The 13,514-nt window shown below is 37.6% G+C and overlaps 1 protein-coding gene across 2 annotated transcripts in view; it reads right to left on the minus strand.

Moving 5' to 3' along the window:
• Nucleotides 1-13,514, minus strand: part of LOC126195009 (vacuolar protein sorting-associated protein 16 homolog) — a 231,027-nt gene that overhangs the window by 80,293 nt on the left and 137,220 nt on the right. Inside the window, exons 6-9 of one of the 2 annotated variants that reach the window (XM_049933434.1) lie at nucleotides 12,430-12,676; nucleotides 11,212-11,337; nucleotides 10,688-10,815; nucleotides 7,632-7,776 (exon numbers count right to left, since the gene is read on the minus strand). In XM_049933434.1, the coding sequence (XP_049789391.1) occupies nucleotides 7,632-7,776; nucleotides 10,688-10,815; nucleotides 11,212-11,337; nucleotides 12,430-12,676 (646 nt within the window). The remainder of the gene's footprint in view (nucleotides 1-7,631; nucleotides 7,777-10,687; nucleotides 10,816-11,211; nucleotides 11,338-12,429; nucleotides 12,677-13,514) is intronic. The other variant, XM_049933435.1, reaches the window with a different exon arrangement.

The following is a 13,514-nucleotide window of genomic DNA, read 5'->3' on the forward strand; positions in this document are numbered from 1 at the left end:
TACATTAACAAAAGACTAGGATATCATAGAAACTTAATTTTTATACTACATTTAACAATCAACTATTTTACTCACACCATGCAACGGTTCAAAATGGTTCAAATGGCTCTGAGCACTATGGGACTTAACATCTGTGGTCATCAGTCCCCTAGAACTTAGAACTACTTAAACCTAACTAACCTAAGGACATCACAAACATCCATACCCGAGGCAGGATTCGAACCTGCGACCGTAGCAGTCGCTCGGTTCCGGACTGAGCGCCTAGAACCACTAGACCACCGCGGCCGGCACCATGCAACATTACGATGGAAACTGTAGAGTGGGTGTGACATTATTATCGACAACTACTCGTATGGCACTGATCATCAGACACACTTTCTCATGGGTTCTTGCCTAACTACAGAATATGAGCTAGCCTAGGCTGATCTAAGCATTTATTCTTGTAACAGTAGAGTGTGTGGCCTGTTGTTGTATTGGCTACTGTTTTATTCTGGTGGGCTCTAGTTGTAATACACAGAACTCTGATAAGGGCTGGACTGGATTTAAGATAGCTTGCACTGCATCTTGCATATATATTTCTTGTTCTGAATAAACTCCATTGTTTGTGTCAATAGGCACGCTTTTACAAAAACTGTACTGCTTAATTTTTTTCATCCTTATGTCATCTAAATCTAATCAAGCAAATTAGTAAGAAAGTGGTTACATCGAAAAAAGTTGCTGCCTCCTCAGCTTAATATAAAGCTGGTGTTTATCTGCTAGATATAGCTGAACATTTACTTGATTATACTGATATTTTTCACATAATATAATTTCCTGTATCTGTCAATACTGAATCTTATAAACAGTAAATAACTACTTGCCATACAGCTTTATAGCAAACTTTACAGAATTTTTCAATCCCTAAATTAAGCTATTCAGATAATTTTTAGGAGTGGTTAAATGAAGTACGTTTTTAATTTTCTTTTGAGTTGGTCAGGATTGCCAATGTCTTGTTTTATGTTAGATGGATGCTAACTAAATGTCTTACCAGTGAAGTACTTAACTCAGTTCTAAGACAGTATGCAATTTCTTCAACCACTTTCAGATAAAATCTTTCACATTTTTCTTTGTATGTTGGTCTGATGTTTCTGGTTGCAGACTTTTTTTCTGTATTTATTCTATTTTTGACATAATTCAGCAGACACACAATTTAATTGTTATGGATACCAACACTGCAAACAAGTAATAATAAACATGGACACCATTTTTTGACTGCATATCTGACAGAATTATGGTATTGCCATCAGCTTTAAGACTTGAAATGCAGAAGTACAGCATTCTATTTGTCTAATAAAACTCTATTAATTAAATTGGTGGCAGTAGTTTAACAGGGAAAGGGAGGTTTCTTGTGATATATGAAGTATGATACTTTACCTTCTAGATTCAGTAGTAACATAATGCACATTACAGTGCCCTGTCCTCTTGCTTTGAAATGTTCTTCACCAAGAAATGAAATAAACAAATAAATTTTGGATGGAAACATTTTAATGCTATATTGACTAAAAAGAGCCTGTTGCAGAGTAAAAACATTACTCACACTGTGCTGGGAAATTTCATTGTAGTTTACTCTCTACTATAGATTGAAAGACTTACTCCAGAAATAACTCTTGAGCTGTGACCAAGCCGTTATCCCCATGTCCCTTCTCCAAACCCACTATCCTGGCAACATGGAGAGGAGGTTTTTTTGGGGTTTTGAAGAAAGGAGAGAGGAAGAAAAGAAGACTGCAGTTCAACAGCCCATTGAGGACATCATTAGAGATGTAGCACAAGCTCAGATTAGGGAAGGATGAGGAAGGAATTTGATCTCATCCTTTTCAAAGGCCCCACTATAATACACATCAAAGGTGAATGAGGGGAACAACATAGAGTTTTGAAATTAAGGGAGAGTTACTGGAAGAACTGAAGCTTTGAAGTGGGCTGTGTCACATGTCTGCATAGCCCATATGCCAAGAACATTGCTTGAGAAAGGGAAGGGTCTGAGTGTGAACCATGTCAAGGAGTTTCATACTTCTTAGGAGTTAGCATGCTTCTATTAGCAGTTGCAGTTAGGATTCAAACTGCCTTCTACCATGAAATGTATTTCAAGGAAGGAAGAAGTAAGTATAATGAGAATGACAACCCTATTCTTTCGCTAACACTGATAGTTTGGTGTGGATGGTCAAACTGAATAGCCTGAAGGGTATTCAGGCATCGGAGTAGATGAAAATTTCATGGCACTATTTGTCTTCTTTCCATTATTGCCTTCAAGCAAACAAGCAACACAGCTTCATTCACCACAATTAAGGGGTATTAAGAGCATGATGAAAATCAGACTATTTATGGATGAGTGACTGTGTCATAATGTAAAAAAATCTGACATTTAGCCACAACCACATATGATATTCAAACGATTTATTTTACATTAAATATTAACCCTTTAGCGGATGCATTTTTTTTTTTTTTTTTTTTTTTTTTTAGCAACTCAGTGAAAATAATTTTTCTGCTATCCTATTAGAATTGTCATCCACTCACTATATTTAATTTTCGATAATTTTATTTTTGTGATTTAGGAGCAAAAACTATGTTGGTACATTTATCACCACAGCACTTTTGTGAGGGATTAGAACTACGGTGGTAATCTCATTTACCACTTCCCTTTTGTGAGCTGTTATGTGTTGTTGTTACACATAAAAATAATGAACAGTCTTTTCTGTTTTTATTTTATGTTTCCTTTTATTAGATTTCAAATTCTTTTCACTGATGTTAAAGCTCACTTACGGCAATGTGCAAACAATCCTCAAAACTTTGTCATACTATAATGGTATGAGCTGATACAAGTCAGAATAAAGCATATTGCAGAAGTGAAGGAATGTGTTCCAACAACAGTTGATCCTATGTCAAATACAGGGTGTTTATAAATGAATATCGAGGTTTTAATGCTTTATAATATTTATTATATTAATCTTACAGTTATAAATGGTATGTCAAATGAAAGAGCAACTCAAACAGTTTTACCAAGAACCTTATAAATGTTCAATGTGAGCACCATTTGTCACACGGCAGCACACATCAAGTCTATAGCCACATTCTTCGCAAATGTTGATAAGTGTGTCTTCAGTGATTGTAGCAACAACTGCTTCAATCCGGTTTCTTAATTCAGGGAGGTCTGTTGATAGCGGAGGTACATACACACGATCCTTGATGAATCCCCAAAGGAAAAAATCACATGGCATTAGGTCGGGTGAATGTGGAGGCCTTGTCATTGGGCCCCTTGCGGCCTATCCAGCGCTTTGGTACAGTGAAGTTCAACCAATCGCGTACTTCACTACACCAGTGAGATGGCGCACCATCTAGCTGGAAAATGAAGTTATTTGGCTCATCTTCTTCCAACTGAGGGAAGACCCATTGCTCTAGTGTATCAAGGTAAGAAGTGCCAGTTACAGTAGATTCACCAAAAAAGAAAGGCCCTTAAACTTTCCGCTGGGATACGGCACAAAAAACAGTCACTTTAGAGGAATCTCGTTGCATTTGTACCATCTCATGAGGATTTTCTGAGCCCCAGAGCACACATTGTGAGTGTTAACATGTCCGCTAAGGAGAAAGGTCGATTCAACACTGAAGACAACATGATCCAGAAAATCTTCATCGTTATTAAACAACATTTTGTTTGCGAAGTTGGCACATAATCCATGGTCTACCAGCTTTATAAGGTTCTTGATAAAACTGTTTGAGTTTCTCTTTCATTTAACATATCATTTATAACTGTAAGTTTAATGTAATAAATATTATAAAGTGTTAAAATCCCAATATTCATTTATAAACGCCCTGTAGAAACTGACTGTTGTTTACATATAGCTCATGCAGTGTAATATCACGAGATGTCAGGCGCAGACAGAGGTGGTAAGATGTATTCCCAAAAGCTTTAGAATACCCCGTTGGTGGTAAGTATGATTCCCAAGGACCATAAATGACAGATTAATTTTGTGGGAAGTATCCTTCCCAAGCCCCTTCCAGAAACTACTTTGGTGGTAACCATTCTTCCCAAGAACAATTAAAACACAGTTGTTTGATGGGAAGGCTATATTTTACAACAAATAGAAACTACAGCTGGTGCAGTGGACTGCTACTAAATGGCAGGAGGATATAGAAGTGGTAACAGCACATGTTCCCTTAAATGCTGTAAGGAAATACATTTAGTGGGAAGTATATTTCCCCCAACGGCCTGCAAAAGGATCAATATTTGCTGAAGATATTTACTCAACACAGAATACCTTGTTTTACTTGCAAAAGTTTGCAGAAGTTTGTGATTAACGATGGATTACATCATCCTGATAAGGAACATATAACAGAACTCTGGTGAGTTGCAACCTGCAACAGAGTTTTGTGCACTAATTGCATTAGTATACAGTCATTACTATTTTCATTTTTGTCACACAACATCCTCATGTACAATACCTTCATTATGAAGTTAAGTCACTTTGACCTTTGGAGGAGGCCAGTGACCGTGGATTCTAAATTTTAGACTTTGCAGTGCTGCTCATATTTTAATTTATTTGACATACAACCAGTTTCGGGTTTACAGACATAATCGTATCTTAAGAAAAGCTACAATACAAAAAAACTCAACTATATGTCCTTTATGTTGGTGTATTGTTAAGATATGATGGCTGGTTACTTATTCTGATTAATTAAGATTTGACGGAAGGTATGAAGTCTTCTTCAGTGTAAGCACAGATGAACAATTATGAATCATCATCCCCATGGATTGTTTCCAAACAAAAGTGGCACCACTCAGTGGCTAGTATCTCTATATTTTTTTTCCATTTTTCAGCTTGTGAAGTAATCAACAGTCACAACCCAGGATTCCAAAAACAGTTTATGTAATGGTGATAGTTCGTAAGGCATGTTTGTTCAAATGGCAACTGCAATGAAGATGCCGTCACAAGTAGTACTTAATACAGTCTGTATGCAGTGAACCCATAAACAAAGCCACTGCAATCTTTTGAAGAGATAGTGACTGTGACAGTGGCCTAAAAAATAGCAGTGGTCATTGTAAGAAAAGTAGATTCAAAGTTCAGCAAAATGTGTAAATAAAACTGCAAAAGAAAGGTCACGAAGGCTAGTCCTAAGCAAATTAATTGTCTCAATACCACAAAAAGTGCTGCAGTGAGAGGAAAGACAGGCAAATGTTACAGTCTGCAATAAGTATAATATTCAAACAATGTACTTGGATTACATTCATTCAAAGATTCTGATTCAAACAGAGGATACAGCATGGGGTTGGCACTTGCGGCTGTTCATGCCATATCACAGTATTTACAGTAAATTTTCAAGCAAGTCTCACAAGCCCACCAAACAGAGAAAGAAAAGAAACCTGCCATTCTGTGGCTTTGTGTCAGGCAAGATAAGCCACCTGCTGAAATGACACAAGACAAAATCAACCTTCAGGCCTATGACAAAAATTCATCCTTTACCGAGACCAGTTAAAGATGCAGCAGGTCTCAGAACATCTAAGGTCTATGAGATACCTTGCAAAGGTGGCCAGTCTTATGTTGGACAAACAGCATGTAGTGCAAGGTTTGTGCAAAAACAAATCTCCCGTGCCAGATCTTTCCAGTCTCCCACCAGAGCATTCCCCTCATAACTCAGTACCACCCAGGACTGGAGCAACTGAATTACATTCTCCACCAGGGTTTCAACTACCTCTTGTCGTGCCTTGAAATGAGAAATATCCTTCCCACCCCTACAACAGTGGTATTCCACCATCCACCGAAGCTACACAATGTACTTGTCCATCCTTACAAAACCCCTGCTTCCAACCCCTTACCTCATTACTCGTACTCCTGTAATAGACCCAGATGCAAGACCTATCCCATACATCCTCCCACCACCACATACTCCAGTCTGATGACAAACATCACCTATCCCATCAAAGGTATGGCTACCTGTGCAAGCTACGCTGCAACTACTGTGCTGCATTCTTTGTGGGCATGACAACCGACAAGCAGTCTGTCCACATGACTGGCCACTGATAAAGTGTGGCCAAGAAACAAGTGGACCACCCTGTTGCTGAGCAAGCTGCCAAACATGAAATCCTATAGTTCACAGCCTGTGCCATGTGGGTCCTTCCCACAACACCAGCTTTTCTGAATTGCACAGGTGGGAACTTTGCCTGCAATACATCCTACATTTCCATAACCCTCCTGACCTCAACCTTCGTTAGTCACTGTCCTCACCCATCCAGCCCCTTCCCTGTTCCCTGTTCCCATTCCAGCACTACAAAGCCGTCATTCCACCATCAAATCCAGCCTGTTTACTTGTCTATTTTTCCACTATTTCCCCTCGCCCTTCCCCCTTCCCACCTCTCCCTTGCCCTCTGTCTAACCAGCAGCACTTCACTGTCCACCACCACCACCACCACCACCACCACCACCACCATACTATCCCTCCCCCTCCCTGCCCCAGGCTCCTCCTCACACTCATCCAGTTGCCGATCCCATCAGACACTGTGCTGCTGTTTGCAGTGTAGTTGCAGTTGCCTGAGACTGCAGTCATGTGCGTGAGTTGAGTTTGCATGTGTGGGCTATTGTTGACGAAGGTCCTACCAACCGAAAGCTTTATTTGCGACAGTCTTTCTGTTGTGCCTCTCTGTGAGCCAGCATCTCCACTGTATGGTGAGTAGCAACTTTTCTTTTCATAATATAGTTGTATTGTATTGTATTGTATGTTAACCAGGGGCCTAGAAATGACGCAGAGGCTCCATCCTCGTCACAGTGGTCCACAACCCACTATGACTACCACAGTCCACTTCACCCCTCCGCCGCCCCACACTGAACCATTCTTGCAGGGTTATTGTGCAGTTCAACCCCCAGTGGACTAACCCCCCCCCCCCCTAGGGAATGTGTCACACCAGACGAGTGTAATCGAGTGTAACCCCTATGTTTGTGTAGTACAGTAATGGTGGTGTACGCATACGTGGAGAACTTGTTTGCACAGCAATCACTGACATAGTGTAGCTGAGGCAGAATAAGGGGAACCAGCCCACATTTGCCGAGACTGATGGAAAACTGCCTAAAAACCATCCACAGACTGGCCGGCTCACCGGACCTCGACACAAGTTGGCCGGATAGATTCGTACCGGGGACAGGGTGTTCCTTCCCAATCCGGAAAGCCATGCATTAGACTGCACGGCTAACTGTGCAGGTCATAATAAAGTTGCTTTTCGGTATCCCATTAACAAGTCTTCTCCATTTTCCTAGCCACTAGACATGCTTCTTTCTATTTACATTTCCAATATTAGTAAAATATCGAATTATGGGAATACTGCATATCCACTACTTCTCTGACCAAAGTTCAATGTGTATGGCCTACATTAATTTTACATATGGGAGAAAAAAGATATAACAACAGTAGGGTAAGAGATTTTTTTTTTACTTTGGGGGGGGGGGGGGGGGGACAGTTTGATCAGATAACTGAACATATGCAATTGTGGCACTTACACACATACCTATCCTCTCATGCATATTACAACCAGAAATTAATAATAAAGTTCATGTAAGTCATTACATACCATCAATTAATGTAATGACAAAAATAAACAATGATGTGCTCACTTTATAGCAGGCCCAATGCGCAAGAATACGACTTGATCCCTCTGTCTCTGGCAGACGCAAATATTTGGCGATGTGGATGGCCAGGCAGTAGTGGTGTCTTAGCACCAATCTGTCCAGCAATACCTGTGTAGTCAAATGCTCCAATCTTGTGAAAGTTGAGGAAGAAATATCTCACTCTTGGCTGTTATTTATACATTTACTTAACAATAATAAAATGTAATGAGTGTTTACTTTGTACTTTTCAAAATGAAGAGAGTTCTATTCAAATTACAATGCATTTGTATTTTCCTTCTCAATTAATAAGCAGCATGACAATCTTCCTCTGGAAATTAAGCAAGATGTAAATACAAATGAGGGACATTCAACAATTTATAAATTTATATTTTTTTATTTAATTTTGCAAGTGAGAATAATCATACTCCTCTTTTACTATTGAATTTTATGTCGCTTCTTAACCAAATATATAGAATGTTTGAAAAAGATTCATCTGATTTCACATGACTACACTTTTCCACTTGAAAATACACAGTTGGAGTACATTATGACTTATGCATAGACCTAATATGTTGTTATTTTCAAATAACACACACACACACACACACACACACACACACACACACACACACACACACAGAGAGAGAGAGAGAGAGAGAGAGAGAGAGAGAGGAGCTTGGGTATTCTTCACAATTACATTTACAATCAAAATTTACCTTTCACAGACGTTCAATGCGCGCTCTACCAGAAGTATGGCAAACATCCAGATGATACTCAACTTTTCCCATACTTTTACAACCATGTCCCAACTGTTGCTATGTGGTGTCACAGTTTACCCAAAAACTGTTGGAATGGGAGACACATAAACAACATCTTTTACAAACCTTCACAAAAAAGAACAATGTACCATGAGATCAGGTGACTTTAGATGCCCATGGTGCAATGCAAGATCCATATGCCTTTTACACTCAATCCACCACTGAGCAGTTCAATGTTAAGAAATTATTTTACTGGTGGGTGCAAGTGTGGTGGTGTTCTGTCCTATTAAAAAATGAGAGTTTCAGCATGTTCTAGCAGTTGTGGAAAACTCAGATGAATGAACAAGTGAGTGAGAGTCCACCAGTAGGACGCCTACTGGCAACTTACAACTAGTGCCAAAGTAGACCGTTAGTTTCTATGTATAATTGAAAGGAGAGACAGCATTGGTTGTATATTTTTGTTTATTATCGCAAAATCGATTTTCTGTCACTTAGTGACCATCTTCAGTGCTGTAATATATAACTTAAATTAGTAAGCACTGGTGTCAATAAGCTTACGGCGATCACATAGACTCAAAGCTTGCTCCAACGTAATTTGAATCGCGCGCCAAAAACAAGACAACCAATCAGAGACTGTGCTCGACATCTATTGAGGATCCCAGAGTGCCCCAGAGAGCTAAAACACTAAGAAGAATCGCTTCTCGGCTTTTGGCAAGATCAATGTGTAGTATTTGTGGCCCTTAAAAGGGCCGTTTATTGACAACTGCTTTCAATGATTATATAGAGTACAATCACCCACAATGCGACAGTCTTCCAAAGATTCCAAAGATTTATTGACACCAGTGCTTACTAATTTAAGTTATATATTACAGCACTGAAGATGGTCACTAAGTGACAGAAAATCGATTTTGCGATAATAAACAAAAATATACGACCAATGCTGTCTCTCCTTTCAAGTATACACATTATCTGGTCGTAGTGCACAGGACACTATGGAGTCGCCAATCAATTCTATGTATAAGTTAAAATTTACCCCAAGTCTCTATTTCCATTCGTGTAAAAGATAGTCTTATGAAATCATATGAATCTTTTTGAAACATCCAGGATTTTGCCTAACTGCTTTAGGCATCTTCAGTGGTTTTTATCTCTCTTATCTTCTGCTTGTGTAGTTAGTTAAGTACTACATCAAGGCTATATGTAGTATAGTAAATGTATAAAAGACAGTTTGATTTAATGGCAGCCATAATGATAATGATGAATAGGTCTTTGAACCTTCCTAGCCATTACACTGGATTTCACTCTGCATCATGTTTTACACATGCACTCATTTCCCAAAGCGAAAAGAGGACAGATTCCAGAATCCAACTAGAATAAATCTAAGAAAAAAGATTTGAAATACAGCTGATGCAGATAATTCATATGACAATCACAGTCAGTACCAATTTATAATGAAAATCATATCTCCAATGAAAATCATATCTCCAATACAACAAACTATTTCAGAACACACAGAGATCCATGTATTAGAAAATTTAAGTATTAAACTGCAGAGATTCACAAGAAGAACACTTTATATATGCTGCACATTAATTTTTTTTATTTCATTTATGCACTCACACACATTCACACAACCAGGCACCAGGTGCGTGCGCACGCCCATTCGCTCTCTCTCTCTCTCTCTCTCTCTCTCTCTCTCTCTCTCTCTCTCTCTCTCTCTCTCTGTCTGTGTGTCTTTCGGCAACATACATGCAAACAAAAACAACCAAATGCAAAAACTGGGAAAGTCAACGAAATGTTTTTAAATCAATAGCCAATACATGACAACAACAAAAAATCATTTAATATTCCAGGACATCCACTGAAGACACCTTGTTAAAATGGCATAATGTGTGTGGATGCATAAACAGAACAGAAAATTGATGTGCAGCATTCCAAAGGTGCTTTTCTTGTAAACTACCGCAATTTATATACAGTTCTGGTGGAAAATGGCCACCACAAGAAACTTTGTAAATAATAATTGGAAGCAAACACTACCGCATTTTTATCCATGCTTATTGTTCTAGTTTCACATTCATTGCATAAAAATTTTCAAGAACATGGCGCACTTTAACATCTTCGAACTCAAAGGCAAATGTTAACATTTAATCCCACTGTCCCACACATCAGTACTGACCTGCACTGTTTACAGCAACATCCCCAAATCCATGCACCTTATTGCCCTTTCAGAATGTTGCCACAGCAATGATATATATTAACTATTAAATAGTAGTTAAAAATCAACCTCCAAGTGATATGAAAGGATACTGTGTAATCGTCAATGGTATTCCAACGTGCCGATTTCGCACAGCATTAAGAACACGTAGCAGTCGACACATCCTAACATATGAATCGGAGTTCATGCTGGGAACAAAGCCTTTGCCAAATTGTGCTGCCTAAAAAGGGAACAGATTTTAAAGATGTTACCATGTTGAAACAAATTAATGTTTCCAGATAAAACATTGGTCAGAAGCTGTATTTACAATATCCCAAATATTTTTCATATAAATTTTACTGAGCACTTTCTAAAAAGTAATTTAAAAATGTGTTGGAAAAAGACAAATTAGAAATCTATTTGTGTACTGCAGCCAGGAAGGCATTCATGAGAACTTAAATACTAAGCCACAAACATCTATACTATACTGGAAGACAACAACATCAAACTGGGTTAATTTATGATGTATGAGGCAATAGTAAAACATGACACCAATAACATAAAATCAACAAATAACTTCAAAACAGTTTACATCTATATATTCAATGAAGATAATAAACAGAAGAACAAAAAATACCCGAATCAGCATTTTCTGTGTGTCTGTGTCAAATTCATAGCCTGCAGCCTCAATACAATTTTTAACTGCTTCCTCTAGCTTGTCTTTGACAATTCTTATATATTCATCTGCTCGATGACTTCCTTTCTGGAACAACAGAGACACATGATATTTTTCTAACAGAGATATATTACTTACCGCATCATTACCAAGTCTACCTCATCACAAGTATCGTAGTACATTTCAAGATGACACATTATGTTAGTTCTCTCTTTCAGTTACAGTTCTCTCTGTCAGTCACAGTTTCATACTACATTTTAAAATAAATGTAAGCTACTACTTAATCACTGACTTCTGAACATATGACCTTTACAGGTAAATATACAACTGTGACTGTTCAATTGCAGTAACTTTCATATTTTGCTACTTCATTAAAAGACCCTGAAAACAAATAATCTTCATTTCAAATATATGAACAATTTTATACAGCATAAACATGACCCATCTCAGCCAACAGATAACAAGTCACATGCAAATAGAAGCCAATAAAATAAAAAGGTTACAACATGAAGTCTTCCAGTCTCATTTCCCATATTCATAATTGTGAATCACAGAACTATAAACAATCTTTTCAACAGAAAAATCTGAAGTCCCTGCTGAAAATGGACTACTGTCAGTCAGGGGTGAGCTACTTATTGGCTAACATTATGACAAAACAATTACAGTAACAGAATAATCTATATGGCATCTATAACAATTTTTTCTTTTACATTATACAAGGTTTTGCAGTGACAGAGACTTCATCACAGAGCATCAAACATTCTCAAACCCAATATTCACATGTTGAACAATAATGTACAGCTACATATTCTAGATACAAAATGATACATGTTAGACAGATATCAATGAAAAAACTTTTCCTGTGTTGTAGAATCATGATATGAACCAACAGACTGACTGTTACCCAGCCTAGGGCACCTAATTTGGATGGAAAGCAGTTTTGGTACAACACAAGCAGCAGAAATGATTGAAGTACTTAAATACCTTAACAATAATGCACTGTGTGTGTGTGTTTTTTTTTTTTTCTTTTTTTGTGTGAATTTTATGTTTCCATCACTGTTCGGCAGATGTTTTAAACAATGGTTATTATGCTTAATGTTTGAAAAGTGATGATAGACATTTTTTATTCAGTCATACTGCTTGAAAAATTTTGAAATGTCCCTCACTGTATTTTTGTACCTGGAACTGCTTTGAAGCTTCAAATAAATAAGATCCAGGATCATTACTATTGATTCGAAAAATTTCTTGCACCACAACTGGCACTTTTTGAATCATTTCATGAGAGAACAGAGAGAGCACGCGAACACCATCCATCTCAGGCACTAAGTACACTCCAGAATCATATCCATACTTTGTGGAGTCTCCTTGCCGTCCAACAAGTAGTAGTACACTCTCCCAATATCCAATGACCGCCTCAGTCCCACACCTGTCAAACAACAATTTAAAATTATAGAGCTCTGTGGATACGTACATACTGCAGACAATCACATACGATAAAGAAATAATGAAACATGGTAAACATTTTTACCTTTGGTGTGAAATATGCAGAACTTTGAAAAAGTTATCCTTTCAATCTTCCTGCCACTTTTTTCGCTACATTATCTATCCCAACAACCAAACTAAGGAGTATTTCAAAAAATAATCTTTACCAATAAACATAATAATTATTATGAAATAGAATTCTCATGACACAAACAGCATACAACAACAGAAAACACAAACACAACCAAGCATTCATTACCGCAGACCCTTCAGGATCACACGTACAAACAGTTTGTGGTTCCACTAAATGACAATTAAAACTTGTGAAAGACTACAGAAGCATTTACCTAGTGCTGCACTTTTGCAGTGTAGTCAACAATATTTTACAGTATCTATGGTCTTGAACACTCTTCCCTCCAACTAACACAATATGAACAGGAATTCAATTGAGTAAAACAAAAGAGAAAAACCTTTGTGAGCACAAAACATAAATAAGAAGGAAAAGCTTAGTATACAGAAGGAAAATATTACAGAGAAATGATGGTGTAAAGAAAAGACTCTTACCAACAGGGAACAGACGTGAGAAATTAACAATAGTAATGCAATATACTGAAAGATGAATAAGATAATTTAATTTAAAAGTAATAAGTGAAATATATTTGTCTTTTATAATTAAATGAGCATATTATAAATATAATATCTGACTTAAGCAACTATACTGAAAAGCTTACATTAGCAAAAGTGTAAAATAAAATGAGATTTTTTGCAAAGATACTCACACT

Source organism: Schistocerca nitens, chromosome 7, assembly GCF_023898315.1.
Source record: "Schistocerca nitens isolate TAMUIC-IGC-003100 chromosome 7, iqSchNite1.1, whole genome shotgun sequence".
Taxonomy (NCBI): domain Eukaryota; kingdom Metazoa; phylum Arthropoda; class Insecta; order Orthoptera; family Acrididae; genus Schistocerca; species Schistocerca nitens.